The sequence below is a fragment of the Strongylocentrotus purpuratus genome, unplaced genomic scaffold, assembly GCF_000002235.5.
Source record: "Strongylocentrotus purpuratus isolate Spur 01 unplaced genomic scaffold, Spur_5.0 spur5_scaffold_1, whole genome shotgun sequence".
Taxonomy (NCBI): Eukaryota; Metazoa; Echinodermata; class Echinoidea; order Camarodonta; family Strongylocentrotidae; genus Strongylocentrotus; species Strongylocentrotus purpuratus.
In genome coordinates this window covers 11,697,314-11,713,422 of record NW_022145594.1, presented here as the reverse complement: position 1 = coordinate 11,713,422, position 16,109 = coordinate 11,697,314, and the positions used below count along the sequence as shown (strand labels likewise).

General features: G+C 39.1%; 1 protein-coding gene across 1 annotated transcript; it reads right to left on the bottom strand.

The window, feature by feature from the left end:
* Positions 1-6,900: 6,900 nt before the first annotated feature.
* LOC115920916 lies at positions 6,901-10,697 on the bottom strand. The gene is made up of 2 exons (XM_030977687.1): positions 8,986-10,697; positions 6,901-7,084 (listed from the first exon to the last, which is right to left on the bottom strand). Exon 1 carries the CDS (start codon positions 10,488-10,490, stop codon positions 9,024-9,026), a length of 1,467 nt encoding a protein of 488 aa, XP_030833547.1. The 5' UTR covers positions 10,491-10,697; the 3' UTR covers positions 6,901-7,084; positions 8,986-9,023.
* Positions 10,698-16,109: the final 5,412 nt, after the last annotated feature.

Sequence of the window (16,109 nt, the reverse complement as noted above, 5' to 3'; positions counted from 1 at the left end):
GTAACATTGTAAAACTCCGGGGTAGGATTTTTACACCACATGTTCGTGTAGTCCCATATACATCTTTCTGTGTACAGTGTTTGTAACTTTACCAAGACTCGGCCGAATTTCTTATCATTTTGATGATTCCAAAACCTTGCAATACACACACATTCTTATATGCTAGATGATCAACCTTTTCTGGTTGATTCCACACGGTTTCTTTCACAATGCAATCGCATGCCCAGAACTCAACTTCATCTTTAAAGAGAACTCATACCGGTATCCTTCACTGCATCATTATTACTCTGGTTATAGCTGAGCCTCCAAAGTAACTAGTATTTAAACATATCAGGTACCTATTTACATGTAAATCTGGGTGGAGAGTGGCAAATGTAAATTAATGTCTTTCCGAAGGGCTTTAGTACCCGGCTGGGATTTGAACCCCTTACCTTGTGATCCATGGCCCTGTGACTTATCCACTAGTCGGCAACATCTCTACATGATAACTTTGGCAGTGCAAATAAGCTACGGAGGATTTTCACTTCGCTTTGCTGTGAAAGCTAAAATAGTTAGAATTTTCATAAACAGACATTAAACATGCTGGTGAATTGTCTTTTCCATCGGTTGCTGCAAAACTGTGGAATCAACTACCTACTGCTGTGCAGACGGCCTCATCTGTTGACCAGTTCAAGAAACTACTCAAGTCACATCTTTTCTGCTAGAAATTACTTTATTACCAGCCTACATATACTTTGCTGATCTCTGAGAAGTGTCTAACTTTTGTTTTTAAGTGGCCCAAACATTGTCGAGCATGTGTGCAGTGCTTTGTAACTGCAAGGAAAAGGCGCTATATCAAATATCTTTTGGATTGGATTGGATTGGATAGCTAGCCTGCCGCAGCAACGATAACGAGGTGTTAATACAGGTCAATGTTCTATATTGTCAGTGGACTGTTACATGCATGAATAATGACATAAGTCCTGGACAGCTGATGGTGGTCAGAGAGGGCTGTGCTAGACACATGTCCATCGCTCTTCATACATTAGATTAAGTTATGGATTTCTTTGCTTCTTGCTATTTAAAGCAAGAGAGATGGTAGGGAGGGAGGGAGGGAGGGCAAAAGAGAGGGGGGTGGAGATAAAAATAAAGACAGAGAGAAAGAGAACAATCTGACAAAAAGAAGGAGAATCTTAGAAGAATAGATATAATCAGAGAGGGAGAGAGAATGAGAGAGAGAATGAGAGAGAGAGAGAGAGTGAATTAACTGCAGTTGAGCTTGAGGTACTACTTGTACGTATGTATGTATTTAATAGCTGTTGACAACAAATACATGAGATACAGTAGTTCTATACCTTTGCCCCTTCCTAATTTAGTTAGACCTCACTCCCTTTACAAATTGTTATTTTTTCTTCAGGTTCAATGTTCTATCTTCCTCACTCCCCCTTCTCTCTCTCTCTCTCTCTCTCCGTCGATCTCTGTCTTTCTCTCCTTCATTTTCACTCTCTCTTACTCTCTCTCTCTCTCTCTCCATCTATCTCTGTCTTTCTCTCCTTTGTTTTTCACTCTCTCGCTATGTGTCTTTTTTCTGTTTCTCCCCTTTATTCTCTCTCTCTCTCTTTCTCTCTCTCTCTTTGATCCATCAGATTTTATTTGCACACATTGTGTGCTCCTATGCTGTGATGTAAACAGAACCCTTGATACGTGTCATGCAACGTTGTTGAATCTGAAAACAAAGCTGAAGTTTTGAGTAAATACATGACACCTTTTAATCTTACCGTATTTGTATACCCAGTTTAGCAATAAGGTACACATGTGCTTATTTAAATGTTCTTTTTTGATTATTTTACTTGCATGATTAGATTACATTCCCAGGGATAACAACAGCACTTGGACAAAATATTTGTTTCTGTCTCTACTCTCTGTTTAAAGCCCCACTGCACTACTGATCGCTAATTTTGCCCTCTATATAGCAAACAATGCATAATCTGTGCCTGTTGGTCCCCCGTGATCCTCTTTTTCTTATGTTAATTGAGAGCTGATTTAATGATATAACCACCTGCCAGTGACCTGTCCTCCTGTCCAAACTAGATGGGCTTTAATATATTTTTTTTGTTTTAGTACTGTGGTTACTAATTCAAATTTTGATGTTTGGATACAAGATTCAAAGCACTTTTTAGTCTACTGGTAGGTGACATCATGAAACCGACAGCTGTATGTCTGTTTGAAATGTCTCACATTGATCAATATCATAATTGAAGCTCCTTATCTGATACACTATTGAGAGGGAATCTAGAAAGTCTTTTGTGCATACTCGAGAAATCATTATTGAATTTAATTTAATTATTGATTGCATTTCCATAACTGTTTCTACAGCATTGTCCTTAAACAATAGAATTGATTATTAGATTAAAATTTATTAAATTTAAATTACTTTCACATGGAGTAATATCTAAAGAATAGCAGTGGTGGAATTTCTAAAGAAACCTGCAATTTCATGAATGTCTTTTTAAAAACATAATTCCATTAAGAACAAAATTAATGCTTCATACCTTTAGTTGATGGTTAGATGTGTGAATGAGCAAATTTTGTTTTGTATTATTTTAAAATATCAAGTTTAGTATATTTCATGAAAATAATGACTCTAGACAAAGTAGTGTTTTATCTTTTAGGAATGAGATTTTCTCATTTATCTGCTGCTCATTTTTTAGAACATTCTCTTTTTTAAAGACTAATTTTAGTACTACAATAGCTACAGTATCCAAGAAGAAAAAGCCGCATATCTCTTTATTGATTGCCTATTTCTGTATCATTATTTATGTACTCGAGAGACGCTATAAATTGATATCAATTATAAATGACAACAGCGAAGGAAATTGGTTGTATTTTAATTCTGATGAATTTATAACGGGATGGAAGATTGATGAGCCTCGTAAAACATCCAGCTTGACAGTTTTATGAACAATGAGGCCCTCTCATGTAAAGGCATGGAAACTCGACTCTGGATTAGATGCAGTTTAACTTAATAGCCCAGCTACATGTATATACAATTAAGAACTAAATTATTCATAACCCTTGTAGGTTTGATGTTTGTCTGTGGTTTTTTTCTTCTCAAGGATGAAAGGTGGACTGGTTGAATTAGGTCCTTGGTTGAATAATTTTAGCTACAATATGTCCTCAAGAAACAGAAATTTAGACAAATCAATTTTTCACAAACCTAGAACTTACAAAACTACAAAATTACAAAAGGGTAAAACTTAGTCAGTTGTTAACTATATGTATGTGGAGTTTTTTTGTTTACATTTACAAACCGTATTCACGCTTAGGTTCAGAGCTTTGCATTCAGCGTCGGTCATTTACGATCCACCTTGCTGTGTTATTCTGGGTGTGGATTACATGAGGTGCAGGTCAACTCAAGTCCGCTTCAAAACCATTGTAGGCCTGTCCTCATCAGCTCGAGTTTGCCAAATAACCTGCTATTTTAACTATTCCGATCGCAAATTATCTAGCTAATTTGCGTCTTCAGCCCTCAGTTGCAGTTAGCGGGATATTTGGTCGAGAAAATATCCCAAGACATCTTTGCCGTTTTCTTTCTAAAATATCCCACTATTTGGGAAATAGCGAGCTAATTTGCGCCCGTCCGAGCTAGTTTGTGATGAGCGTATCAGTCTGGTGAAGACGCAATTTTGAGCTTCAGGCAGGCAAACTTGAGCTGATGAAGACATGCCTTGTGTAACTACATTCTGTAGCTCCCAAACCTTGTTTTCATTCCATTCGGGTTTTAAAAAAGAAAAAAAAGAGAGAAGGGGATGGAGAAAGAGAAGAAGGATGAAAAGGAAAAATAGAAGAAGAGGAAGAAAGAAAGAAGAGGAAGAAAAAAAAAGAAGAGGAAGAAGTGGAAAAAGTGAAAGAGGAAAAGGAAGAAAGAAGAAGGAGAGGAAGAACATGTTGATTTGTGTTGGTGCTTGCCTGAGCGACGCTGTAATAACTTTAATCTGTTACTGCTTCACAGCCATAGTACATGTTCATGTAGCTTATATTCTCAATGTGAACGTGTCTTCAGATAGATATACATGTAGGCACAAACAGTTTTCATTTCACTCAGGTGGAAAACCACACCATGCATAATACATTATTATGCATGGACGAAAAGTGAATGGAATCGTTTGTCACCGCTCCGACAGCTCTCATTAAACCCATTATAGGTAATACAGTTATCTTTAATAAAGGCAAGGAGAGAGAGAGAAAGATATAGAGAGAGATAGATATAGAGAAAGATATATATATATAGATATATATATATATATAGAGAGAGAGAGAGAGAGAGAGAGAGAGAGAGAGGAAGAGATATATATATATATATATATAGAGAGAGAGAGAGAGAGAGAGAGAGAGAGCGAGAGAGAGGAAGAGAGAGATAGAAAGAAAGAGAGAGAGATTGAGAGAGAAAGAGAGAGAAAGAGAGGGGGGGGGATGAACTGATAATTAATACCCTGGATGTAATTCCATTAGTAATTTGTTTGCACTTGCTTGTTCTAACAACGCTATTGTTTATTGTTTTATCTATAAGTAGAGAAAAACAGTTTGCCGTACAAAGAACCTGGGCATCTAAAAGTAATTTCATTCAAATATAATTTTCTTTTGTTCGTGCCCTATGATGATAGACATATTCATATGAAACCTAAAAAGTGCAATAGCATTGTACCAATGCAGGTAACACTGTATAACACAGGATCATTAATATCATATTATTTCACTTATTGAAATGGGTGGCGTGATGGCGACCCTGTAATAAACTGGAATTGGTGTCGGTGGGATGTGCCCTTTAATCCTTTTCAAGCAATATACAATATTAGCTGCTGACACTAGTCGCTGACACTTTGAAATGTCAGATCGCAGGCCGATGTGACAATATAATCAATACAAAGGCAAGGTTTTGTGGTTTTCTTATTCAGTCTCAACTCCTGTTTTTTTCTCTGCCTGTCGTTTGAGTCGGTCTCTGTCTCTGTATCTGCTTATCTCTTTCATATATTATTTTTGCTATCTACAATGTACTACATGTAGCTAAGCCAAAACCATGTTAGGGAAAGGAAAACGAAGAATTATAATAGTGATAGTTTACCACTTTTTGTGCCAAACTATCTTTCTCTCTCTCTCTCTCTTTCTGTCTCTGTATGCGTATGTGTGTGTGTGTGTGTCTCTCTCTCTGTCTGACCCTTCTTCTGTACTTTCTTCAAACTTCCTGTGTTATCTTCCCTCATATTCCACTTACTTTGCTGTCTTTCATCTCTCTCTCTCTCTCTCTCTCTCTAACTCTCTCTTTCTTGCCATCCTCTCTTTTCTGGCTCTATTCAAGAGTATTCAACTTCTCTTCCACTTACTTTGCTGTCTTTCATCTCTCTCTCTTTCTTACTCTCTTCTCTGGCATCCAAGTCAATCTCTCACTCATCTGACATGTGTCTAGCCTACAGCGTCTAACCTTCTAAATTCACCTCCAGTTCAGATGACATACTGACAATGATATTGCTTTAACTTGAAGCAGAGAGAGAGAGAGAGAGAGAAAGAGAGAGAGAGAGAGAGAGAGAGAAAGAGACAGAGAGAAGAATGATGAGACAAGAGATAGGAGTTAGAGTATGCAAAAGAGTGGGAAAAGACTTAATTTATAGCAGAGAGAGAGAGAGAGAGAGAGAGTGCACTAGAGCCAGTGCGACACTGTTGGAGAGAAATAGGAGGATTAAACGAGAACTTACAGTTTGAAGTTTGATCCTTATTTTATGAGTATTAGGAGGTTAGAGAATACATGAGAGCCCGCCCGCAACGCTACAATCAATCTTCAAAGCAACTGTGACTACTGATGAACAAATAAAATAAATAAAATAGGACTGATGAGAACATACTAATGATCCTGAGCAAGGGAGGGAGAGGTAGGGCATGTATTCTCTAACCTCCTAATACTCATAAAATAAGGATCAAACTTCAAACTGTAAGTTCTCGTTTAATCCTCCTATTTTATTTCATATTTCTCGGTAACGAGAATACATGAGACTTCAAAGCTCAGTAGTCACATATGCGACAATAATTTGTCAACAAATATCAGGAATAGCTAACCTGGTCCTGGTAGAAATCAGAATCAGTGATGTAGGACTGCTTGAGTGAAAGTAGAATGTCCCGTATTCACTGGTTTGTTGTAGTATTTTTCAAAAGTTTTCTCATTGGCCCAACCGGCATGCTTGAGAATCACATCCATTGGGATGTGCATCTTCTTGGCTATTGAAGTAGATGCTGCCCTTGTAGAGTGAGACTTGTACTGGTCCGTATCGATGCCAGAAATTTTCATCACAACTCTGATCCATCTCGAAATTGTTTGCGAGGATGCCCTTTTGTGTGGCTTCCGAAACGAGATGAACAGGTGTCTCTCTGACTTCCTTATTTCTTTTGTCAGTTTTATATATTGTTCAATGCAATGTACGGCACAAAGCCGTTCATCCTCTGGGAATGCTGATATCTTCACCATTATACCAACATTTCCTGGTTTACTCTGCTTAAGCAGGCTATCAACGTGGAATTCCACCGAGTCCGTCTTCAAACACATCTTGTCCAAATTAAGGTTCCAAAGAGTTTGTACACTTTGTGCTGAAGTAAGCGCAAGTAACATGCTCAATTTTTGAGTCAATTTACACAAAGGAAGCTTATCATTAGCTGGTTGAAGACGAAGGTAATCCAATACAATACTGACGTCCCAAACCTGAGCATAGCGTGGGGTTGGAGTTCTTAGCTGGAAAACACCTTTCATGTACTTGCTTATGATAGGATGTGAACCAATCGTATAGTTGCTATCATCCAAACTCATGACTGATGCCAGGGCACTCCTTGCTGTATTGATAGCACTATAGCTAGCATTATGTCTGTAAAAGGGGTCACTGAAAAACTCTAAAATATCCTTAGCTTTAGCCTGCATCCATGGAAGTTTGTGCTGTTCGCAGAAAATTTTCCACTTGGAGATGTAAATGTTGTATTGTTTCTTTGTTGATTCTCTCCATGATGCACCAATAATGTCTGTAGTTCTCTCTGTTAATCCATGTAGGTCACAGTGTGCACGCCAAGCCTGCAACAAAGGAGATCAAGATTAGTGAGAGGGTGAGGACTGCCAGACACTGGCTGAGTGAGAAGTGAAATGTTCCATGGCAAAAGCATGGGCTCTTCAAGCAACATTTCTTCAAGAATGGGGAACCAGGCTTGTGTAGGCCAGTTTGGTACCACCAATAAGCCTCGTGCATTGTCTACTTTAATCTTCTGTAGGCACCTTGGAATTATGTTGAAAGGTGGGAAGGCATAAAAATTGAGAGTACCCCAGTCTACGGTGAATGCATCCACTGCCCAAGCATTAGGGTCTGGCATCCACGAAATATACTTTGGTAGCTGAGCGTTGAGTCTAGTTGCAAACAAATCTACCTCTGGCATACCATATCTACCCACTATTGACTTGAACATAGCCCTATCGAGCATCCATTCAATGTTGTCATTAAATTTCCTAGACATGCGGTCTGCTTCGACGTTTAGAGTACCTGGGAGATGAGCAGCCGTTAACCAAATATTTCTATCCTTACACCACTCCCAAATTTGACTGGCAATTTCATTGCAGGAGTGTGATCTAATACCTCCCATATTATTGAGGTACGCAGTTGCTGTCATATTATCAAGCCTAATCAGAACATGTGTATTTCTCATGTTAGAACAGTAAGCTTTCAACCCGAGGCCTGCTGCAAGGGTCTCAAGATAATTTATTTCATTATTGTGAGCCCTAGCTAATTCTTGGCTGTTCCATCTGCCCCCTGTTTGTGATTTTAGATCTGTAGCACCCCAGCCTTTTCCACTGGCATCGGTGCGCAATTCCATCATGAATTTTCCATGATGCATAGGGCACTTAACTGAAGTAACATTTGAAACCCACCAGTTTATTTCATCTTTAGATTTAGGTGAAAGTACCATGGGCCTGTCAAAGTGCCCTTTATTGCACCTTAATGCTGCTATTTTCTTTTTCTCTAGTGCCCTGTAATGCAGTGGCCCATACTGAGAAGCTGGAAATGTTGCTACTATTTTCCCAATTATCTTCGCAACTTCCCTTATGGAGGGGGCTTTCTTCTCTAGCAACCCAATGCATGCCTCTCTTACGTCTTCGCCTTTGTTAACAGGCAGTGTAATTTCCATTCTAATTGTATTAAGTCTGAATCCAAGAAATTCAATTTCTTGAGTCGGTTCAAGCACCGACTTTATTGGATGAATTATGAATCCCAGTCTACTCAGTAACATTGTAGTAGCTGTCACGGATTCTAGTGTTCTAGACTTGGTTTTACCAATAATTATAGTGTCATCCAAATATCCAACAACTTTGTGTTTGGATTGTCTAAGACAGGCAAACACAGGTTTGAGAAGCTTAGTAAATAGCCTGGGGGCAGAGCTAAGCCCATTTGGCAGGGTTTTAAATTGCCATAATTGTCCCTGCCACACAAAGCGAAGGTACTTTCTAGATTCTGTATGAATGGGTACCGTGTAGTATGCATCGCGAAGGTCGACTGAAGCCATGAAGTCTCCCTCAGACAAGAGGGAGACAGCAGTGAAAATGTTGTCCATTTTGAAATGGTAATAAGTAATGTATTTATTAAGTTTGGACAAATCCAGAATTAGTCTAACTCCTCCATTCTTTTTTGGTCTTGTGAAAATGTGTGAAATGAATTCACCATTGACGTGTGAGCAACGCTCAATGACGTTTTTATTTTCTAGAGTATTCAACTCCTCATGGATCTTAGCCATCTCCATAGCATTTCGCTTGTAAGTGTGGAGGGGCTTGTCTTGTATGGGGGGGAATTTGTCTGGATCAAATTCCAGTTTGTAGCCTTGAATAGCTTGAAGTAAGAATGGATCTGAAGTAATTTTGCACCAATTTTCATAAAATGGCTTCAGTCGACCTCCGACCATATCAGACACGGCTTCATTACAAACACTAACCTCTTGAGTGCTTGAGCCTGAAGGGGAATTTCCCTCGACTACTTCTTGCGATGGTACGATTGTTTGCCCCTGTTGGCTGCTGTTGGGGTGTAGGTGTGTGATGCCTGTTGTTTTGAATTCCCTTTCTTGAAGTTGGAATTCTGGCGCTGCCCTAAAAAAGGGCGCTCTGAGTTCCCATACATACGGGATGACGAATTGCCTTGATCTCGATTGGGGAACCAGCCAGCTCGTTTCATGGTGTGCTTGGCATAGTCTGTAACCTTGCGATAAGGATGATATGAGCGTTGATGCCTGTCTTGAGGCTGGTTTCTCGTGTTCATAACACCTGCCGTGGCTTTTTGCTGTTCTTGCAGTTCTTTAACCTGGCGCCCCAGATCCTCGCCAAACAAGTGTTTGGTAACTGGGTAAGTTGGCCAGCACAGATGATGAAAAAGAGGGTTGAGATCCGGTTTGATCAAATTCTTCCTCATGGAATTTAGGCCGTAATTGGCATTACATAGCAGCGCCAATGCATCATGCTGCTCCTCGGTCATCGTAGCCGGGTTCAGAGATCGTGCGAAAGCACACAAGCCTTTGGTTAATGACTTCTGGATGTACTGAATTTTCAGATCTTTATTTCTAGTTGCTGAACGCAAGTTTTCCCAAATAATTGTGTTCACTCTTGGAGTGTCAAGCAATTCACAGTTTTCGGGGGAAAGATATTTCTCAGCCGCCTCATCCAGAGATTTTTCTTCCAGTTTGTTGCTCATCAAATAAGTCATAGATTGAGCTATGTCGTCATGTAAGGGGGCACCAATCCCCGAGGGCATGGCAAATTTTGCGGCGATCATGGGGATTGAATCTTGTCCCTTGCCGGCAGTAGTAGGCACACTACCAACAGCTCTGCCCATGCTTCCGACATCGTCGGTATCATAAAGAAGTTCGCTACCTGGCGATTCACTTCCATCATAAAAATCATCGGCCAAAAGGCCTTCCCCCGAGGTCAATCTTCCTACCGAGAGGGGCTCCGTGTTTTTATCAACCGGAGAGGAGAATGTCTGTGGGGCCAGAGCCGGCTGTGCCGGGGCAGGGATTCTCTCCATTAACACAGAAAGCATGTCTTCCAGCTTATCAATGCGTGAATCCACAGACTTCGATTTTGAGTCCGAGCGCGGCTTAGCCTTGCTCGTGTTGTCAACCTCGCGGTTCGGCTTAGCCTTACCAACATATTTATTGTCAGAGGATTTGACTTTCGTCTTAGACGATTTAGTATTTTCTTGCTCGCTCGGCTTTGCCTTGCTACTAATTTTGCATTTGGGAGTACCCACAGCGATGCCCGAGCTCGGCTTTGCCTTACTCGTCGGGGGAGAAGCACCGGGTAAGGTAGGCATTATAGTCCCGGCTGCCTGCGGGTTAGTACCCGTCCCCGTGATTGCAGGTTCCGATGGTGACTTGCTCGTGCCCGGCAGGCACCGAGCAGAAGATGGGATTTCAAAATTGTTTTTAGAGTCCCAAGATTTGTCCATTTTAGAACAAAACCCGTTTCAAAAGTGTCAGAAACTTTTCTACGAGTGGATTTCGGCAAAAAACTCTGCCGGAAACGAAGGATTGCAAAAATATAAACAGATTTTTGCAGCTCGAAGATTTCGTATATCATACGATGTAAGCGCGACGAACGTATTGATTGTAGCGTTGCGGGCGGGCTCTCATGTATTCTCGTTACCGAGAAATATGAAATAAAATAGAGATCAAGGGAGAGAAGAGAGAGCAAGACATGGCTGAGGGAGAATAATTAATCTACAACTCAGATGACATATTGACATTGATATCACATCAACTTATAGCTTCTAGCAGAGAGAGAGAGAGAGAGAGAGACAAGAAATAGGAGTTAGAGGCACAGAGTGCAAGAGAGATTGGAAAGGTGGGAAATATTCAAACTTGTAGCAGAGAGACAGAGAGATGAAGAGAAAGACAGAAAGAGAGAGGAGAGACAGAAAGCAAGAACAGATGAAAGCTAGAGATTTTCAGTGATAAAATAGTTGAAAGACTTACAGCGTGTCCACACACAAAACAATTTATCCCGAAACTCTATGATGAAAGGTCGTATAAAGAATCATCGTATAAATTTCAAAGTGTCCACTTACAAGAAACGTCATATAAATAATAATCGTATAAATTCCAGGATGTCCACACACAGAAGAAAGTAATCCTGAAACTCTACAGCGAAATGTCGTATAGGTGCGCAGTTTGCTACTGTGGTCATGAAATGGAAACGGAAATGAGAGGTCAGGTCTCCTTTTGCACGAGGTCACGTTAAGCCCCGCCCAGTTAGTTACACTAGTTACACTGGTTACGTCCACACACAACACCTTCCGTGATTAGGCGTGATTCTTTATTGAGTTCTAGTTCGAAACGATGCCCAAACCTGCGTTTCTTTAGACTACGTTTCGTTATACGACGTAAGGTTAGTGAGCGTCCACACACACAATTTCATTGTAAAACTATCGCGAAACGGTATCACTATCGCGAAACGGTTTAACTAATCACGCCTAATCACGGAAAATGTTGTGTGTGGACAGGGGGTCAAACTTGTAGTAGAGAGAGAGAGAGAGAGAAGGAGGAAGGGAGCATACATGTATGTAAAAGAAAAAGCAGGAATTACACTTGAAGAGAGATATGGGGAGATATAGAGCAAGGAAGGGGATGACAGACAGACATGGCTCAGGGAGAATAATAAATATAAGCAGTTCGTCAATGAAATCTAATTATGGCAAAAGTCAATTTATGTATCAGGTACTCTCTGCCCTACCTGCGTGCATCAATCTCATCCATTTTCCTTAGGCTGTTATTGGCTAAGACACCAAGTATTGACAGTTTGATTATAATTTATATGTCTGTACAGGATCTTTTTAAATTATAAATTTGATAAATATATAAAGTTATACATTTGGTTGTAGTATCATGGAACCATTTTTTTTCTTCTTGTTGATATTAAAAAGGATCAAAGCAGAAGGATTTTGTCTAAAGTCTCTATGCAAGATTAAGTAATATTCACTTGTACTCCTTAAACTAGCATCACTTGTCTAAAGTCTGTAGAAGGAATTCAAAGATATTGATTTGCACTTCTTTTATTGGCATCATATGTCCATGTATGAGAAGTATAGGGCTATAATAATAGTCGCAATGTAAAATTACAAAAAGGGGTAAATGTAGTTAATTTCTAGCATTCTGTGTTTTGACACTGCTAGCTCTTCTGTACATACAGTACATGTACAGGTAAGAGGCCATAATGGTGTGCTTATGGAGCTATAAACCATGATTTAAGAAAACATTTGTGAATTCTGGCCCTAATATTTATATACATGTATATGTATGTAGGTTTTACAATTATCCATGTCCTTGCACAAAATTATGTCCCAGTGCACAATAGCACTAATGTGCACGTATTTATGAAAATCAGATTCTGTTCGTTTTGAAACATAATGCAATTTGCATCCAAATTACAATAATAGAGTTGCCAATTTGAGATATGACGTGAGTGATACCACACTTATTGGTGTGTGCTTGATCCCATTCAAGAGAAGGCACTCAAACCTAAGGTATTTATAAGTCAAGCCAGTGCTGTCAGACTGATGTAATTTGTATTTGTCAAATTCAAAGAGACTCGATCTCGTTGGAGTGTAATGCCATCGCAAACAAGTCCCGCTCTTTCTTGGTTGATGAAGGGTGAAACGTCAAGACGTGTTAGAGCTTACTTCCTAACGTGAACAGAAGCTTAAAGGGGATGATCAGCAAAAGAGGCCCTATATCTTTAATTTTTATGTTGATTCTGAAGTTTCATTATTTTGATCTTCTTTTCCCTGATATCCATCAATTTTTTATAAAAAATAGAACTTTTGTGATATTTTTGATTATTGTGGTATTATTTGCGTTAATATTCGTTGATTCTTATAAAAAATAAAACTGTTGTGATATGTGTAATTATTTTGATCTTCATTATTGCCTTAATATTCTGGCCACGCGTCATATTTCAAGCGCACATGCCAATTTAACCACATTAATATTCCCATCCTACCGGGTACCCATTTAACACCTGGATGGAGAGTGGCAAATGTAGATCAATGTCTTGCTATGGGGACATCAGTGCCGCCGTTGGACTCTTGGACCATGACTATATGTGATCCACAGTCCGATGACATTTCCACTCGACCACGGCACATTTGTAAGTGCTTTACATTGTAATTATTACCCCAGTCATTGGATTCAATTGCTTATCCGCACATGAACGTGCACATGCTCCGCGCCCTGAGGAAAATGGTCCGGTGACATATCCCCTAGACCACGATTCCTCCACATTTATGGATTGCCCTTTACTTGCATTGCTGATTCTTTATATTATCTTTGAAAATATTTTGAAGATATCTATTCTATGAGGCCCCAATTTTACACAATAAACAACATTGAGGTAATGATTCCTTAATTTAGCCTACATTCTTGTTCTTTCTTGCTCAGAGTCAGTCCTTCAGCCCTTTTCTCATCTAACTCTGCTATCTCCTCTTCCATAGCGTAGGTCTATACTTTTGTCAGAATGTATTCAACTGTTTGTTACCTAGTAATCTAATTGATGTTTTTGTTTTGTGCACATTTATGTTTTCTTATGTTATTTATTGTTACCTCTTGCCAGTGGAGGCAAAATTTCTGTGTTTTTTAACGTAGACAATAAAATTTGAACTTGAATCTGAATACTGGGGTTGGTATGCAAGTGAACCTTCCCCCTCCCCACCCTTGCCACCTCGTAATGTGATAACAACACCTATAAGTGGCCAACTTAATAGTTGGCCTTTTTTTTCTTATCTAGTCATTCATCCATCCATCCATCATTCCAAGCAAGGGACTGAACGCTTGAAGGCAGCTACCTCCAAATGAGAAATAGGGTGCTCTGGAATAATTTAGGGCAGTGCACTATGCTTGAACTAGCAATCTTTGACGTAGCAGCTAATTTTTTACTCTTTTTTCCTCTCGTCTACCTCACAGGTTTAAAGGGATTGGGTAAATTTGTCTCCGATTCTGAAACAAAATCCTGGATTTAACTTGTGCTGCAATGATCATTATTAACCTTTAGGTCAGTCAGGAACCCAATGACTTTTACAAGCCGATCGCCTGTCTGATTATCAAGATATTTATGATTGAAAATCGAAATCAAATTTTGCGTGTACCTAACGGTTTTCATAACACTACAGTCTATCGGGGAAAACGAGTATGGTAATACCAGTCACTCAGGTTTTTACTTTTTATAGGCACTTGATCATTTTGAAGCACAATTTTTTTTAGGGCTTCTATAGTACACCATATCACAGACACTGATCACACGTAGGGCCGTGCATCTCAGATTTAACATTGTTAAACGATGCCTTTAAGCAGCGCTAGTATATTTTGCAGGATAATAGCCCGCTGTCGTAATGTCGAGTCGGGAGAATGATCTATGTGCATGATGCATTAAAGTGATTAACGTTCATTACAATGTGCACTCCTCTGTGATGTATTTCTCTCGGTACCTAACAGGTAGACTCTATTTTCATCTCAAAATTGATCTACCCTTCAGTCTCCTAATCTCTTTCCTTTTCAGTCTTTGATGTCCTTTTTGTTTATTTCCTTTACCTCTTGGGGGGTATATGTTTTTTTTTACATCCATCAATATTTGTTAATTTCTGTTGGTTTATGTAATTGTCAGAGTGAATTTTTAACATAGTTTATTATCTAGAGCATACATGTTATTACTTTCTGATATTTAGTATGACCTCAATTATCAGGAATAAGTGTTTTCAAAGTAAAAAGTATGCACACATTCCTCTTTTAATGTCCTTTTTCTCTCTTTGTTCCCTTTTACTTGTTTTCTCTTTCATACCCTTGAAATTTGATATTCTTTCATCCTTTATCTTTCTCATTGCCAATTTCTCCTTCCTTTTATCCTTTTCCCTTTCTTCCATTCTTCTCCCTTCTACTTTCCTGTCTTCCATTCTTTTTCCTTCAACTTCTTTACTTCTACTTTTTTACTTTCTACATACTCTCTCTTTCCCGTCTTCTATTCTCTTCCCTTCTCCTACTCTCTTCTCTTCTCCTACTTTCCTTCTTTCATTTTTCTACTTTCTTTTCCATTCTTCTCCTTGTACTACTTTCTTTCGCTCTTCTCCTTTTTTAAACTTTCCCCCTTTCTTCCCATTACTGTGTAAGTGCATGTAACCCACCCACCTTTTCTATTCACAAGTCATACTGCACCTGTCTACTCTCTCCTTCCCTCTATCCTTCCACTCTTCCATCCTTCACTCCATCCTTCTCTTCTCTTCTCTTCTCTTCTCTTCTCTTCTCTCTATCTCCCATCCATCTTCGACCTTATACCCTCCAATCATCCCGTATCTCTAACCCCATCACTCACTCACTGCTAATTTATGCAATTACCTGATTCAGTACAGTAGCCTACCAGGCTAGAAAACTATAGTCTGATTCTACAGACTTCCATCCAAGAAAACTTTAACTAATTAACAACAAAAATTCCTCATTTTTGGATGGACACAATAGTCCTAAATATTCTAAATAAATATTCTAAAATTGCATGTGAAGTAGATATAATGTTGCTATACAGCTTCCGGCCATTTAAATTGCAATACCACATGTTTTGGCATTAGGAATTTCAGTATAGAAAAGAATTGAAATCATCAAATTGGCATCACATTCTTCTTTGCCGTTTACTTGTAATTCAATGTTTTTAACATGTTTCTTTAGTATTTCTCACTTTTCCTTCCTTATCCTTTTTTCTTTCTCTTGCGCTTGGAAACATTGTATAAAGCGCATTATAAATGTAATGTATTATTATTATTATGGAAGACCATTGTTTTTCTATGGAATTCTTTGTATTTGCAATAGGAGTTCCTTTGAAGTGGTTTGATTTGAGGTGCATGACTTTGTGAAAGATTTGTGTAGAAGTAAAAGAATGATGCAAGTGTTGCCATTTGAAGGAAGAAAAGCTGAAGAATGGATTAGTGTTTAAAGGGATCGTTTAACAATGTTAAATCTGAGATGCACGGCCCTATGTGTTATCGGTGTCTGTGATATGGTGTAATATTGCAGCCCTAATGCTTCAATATGAT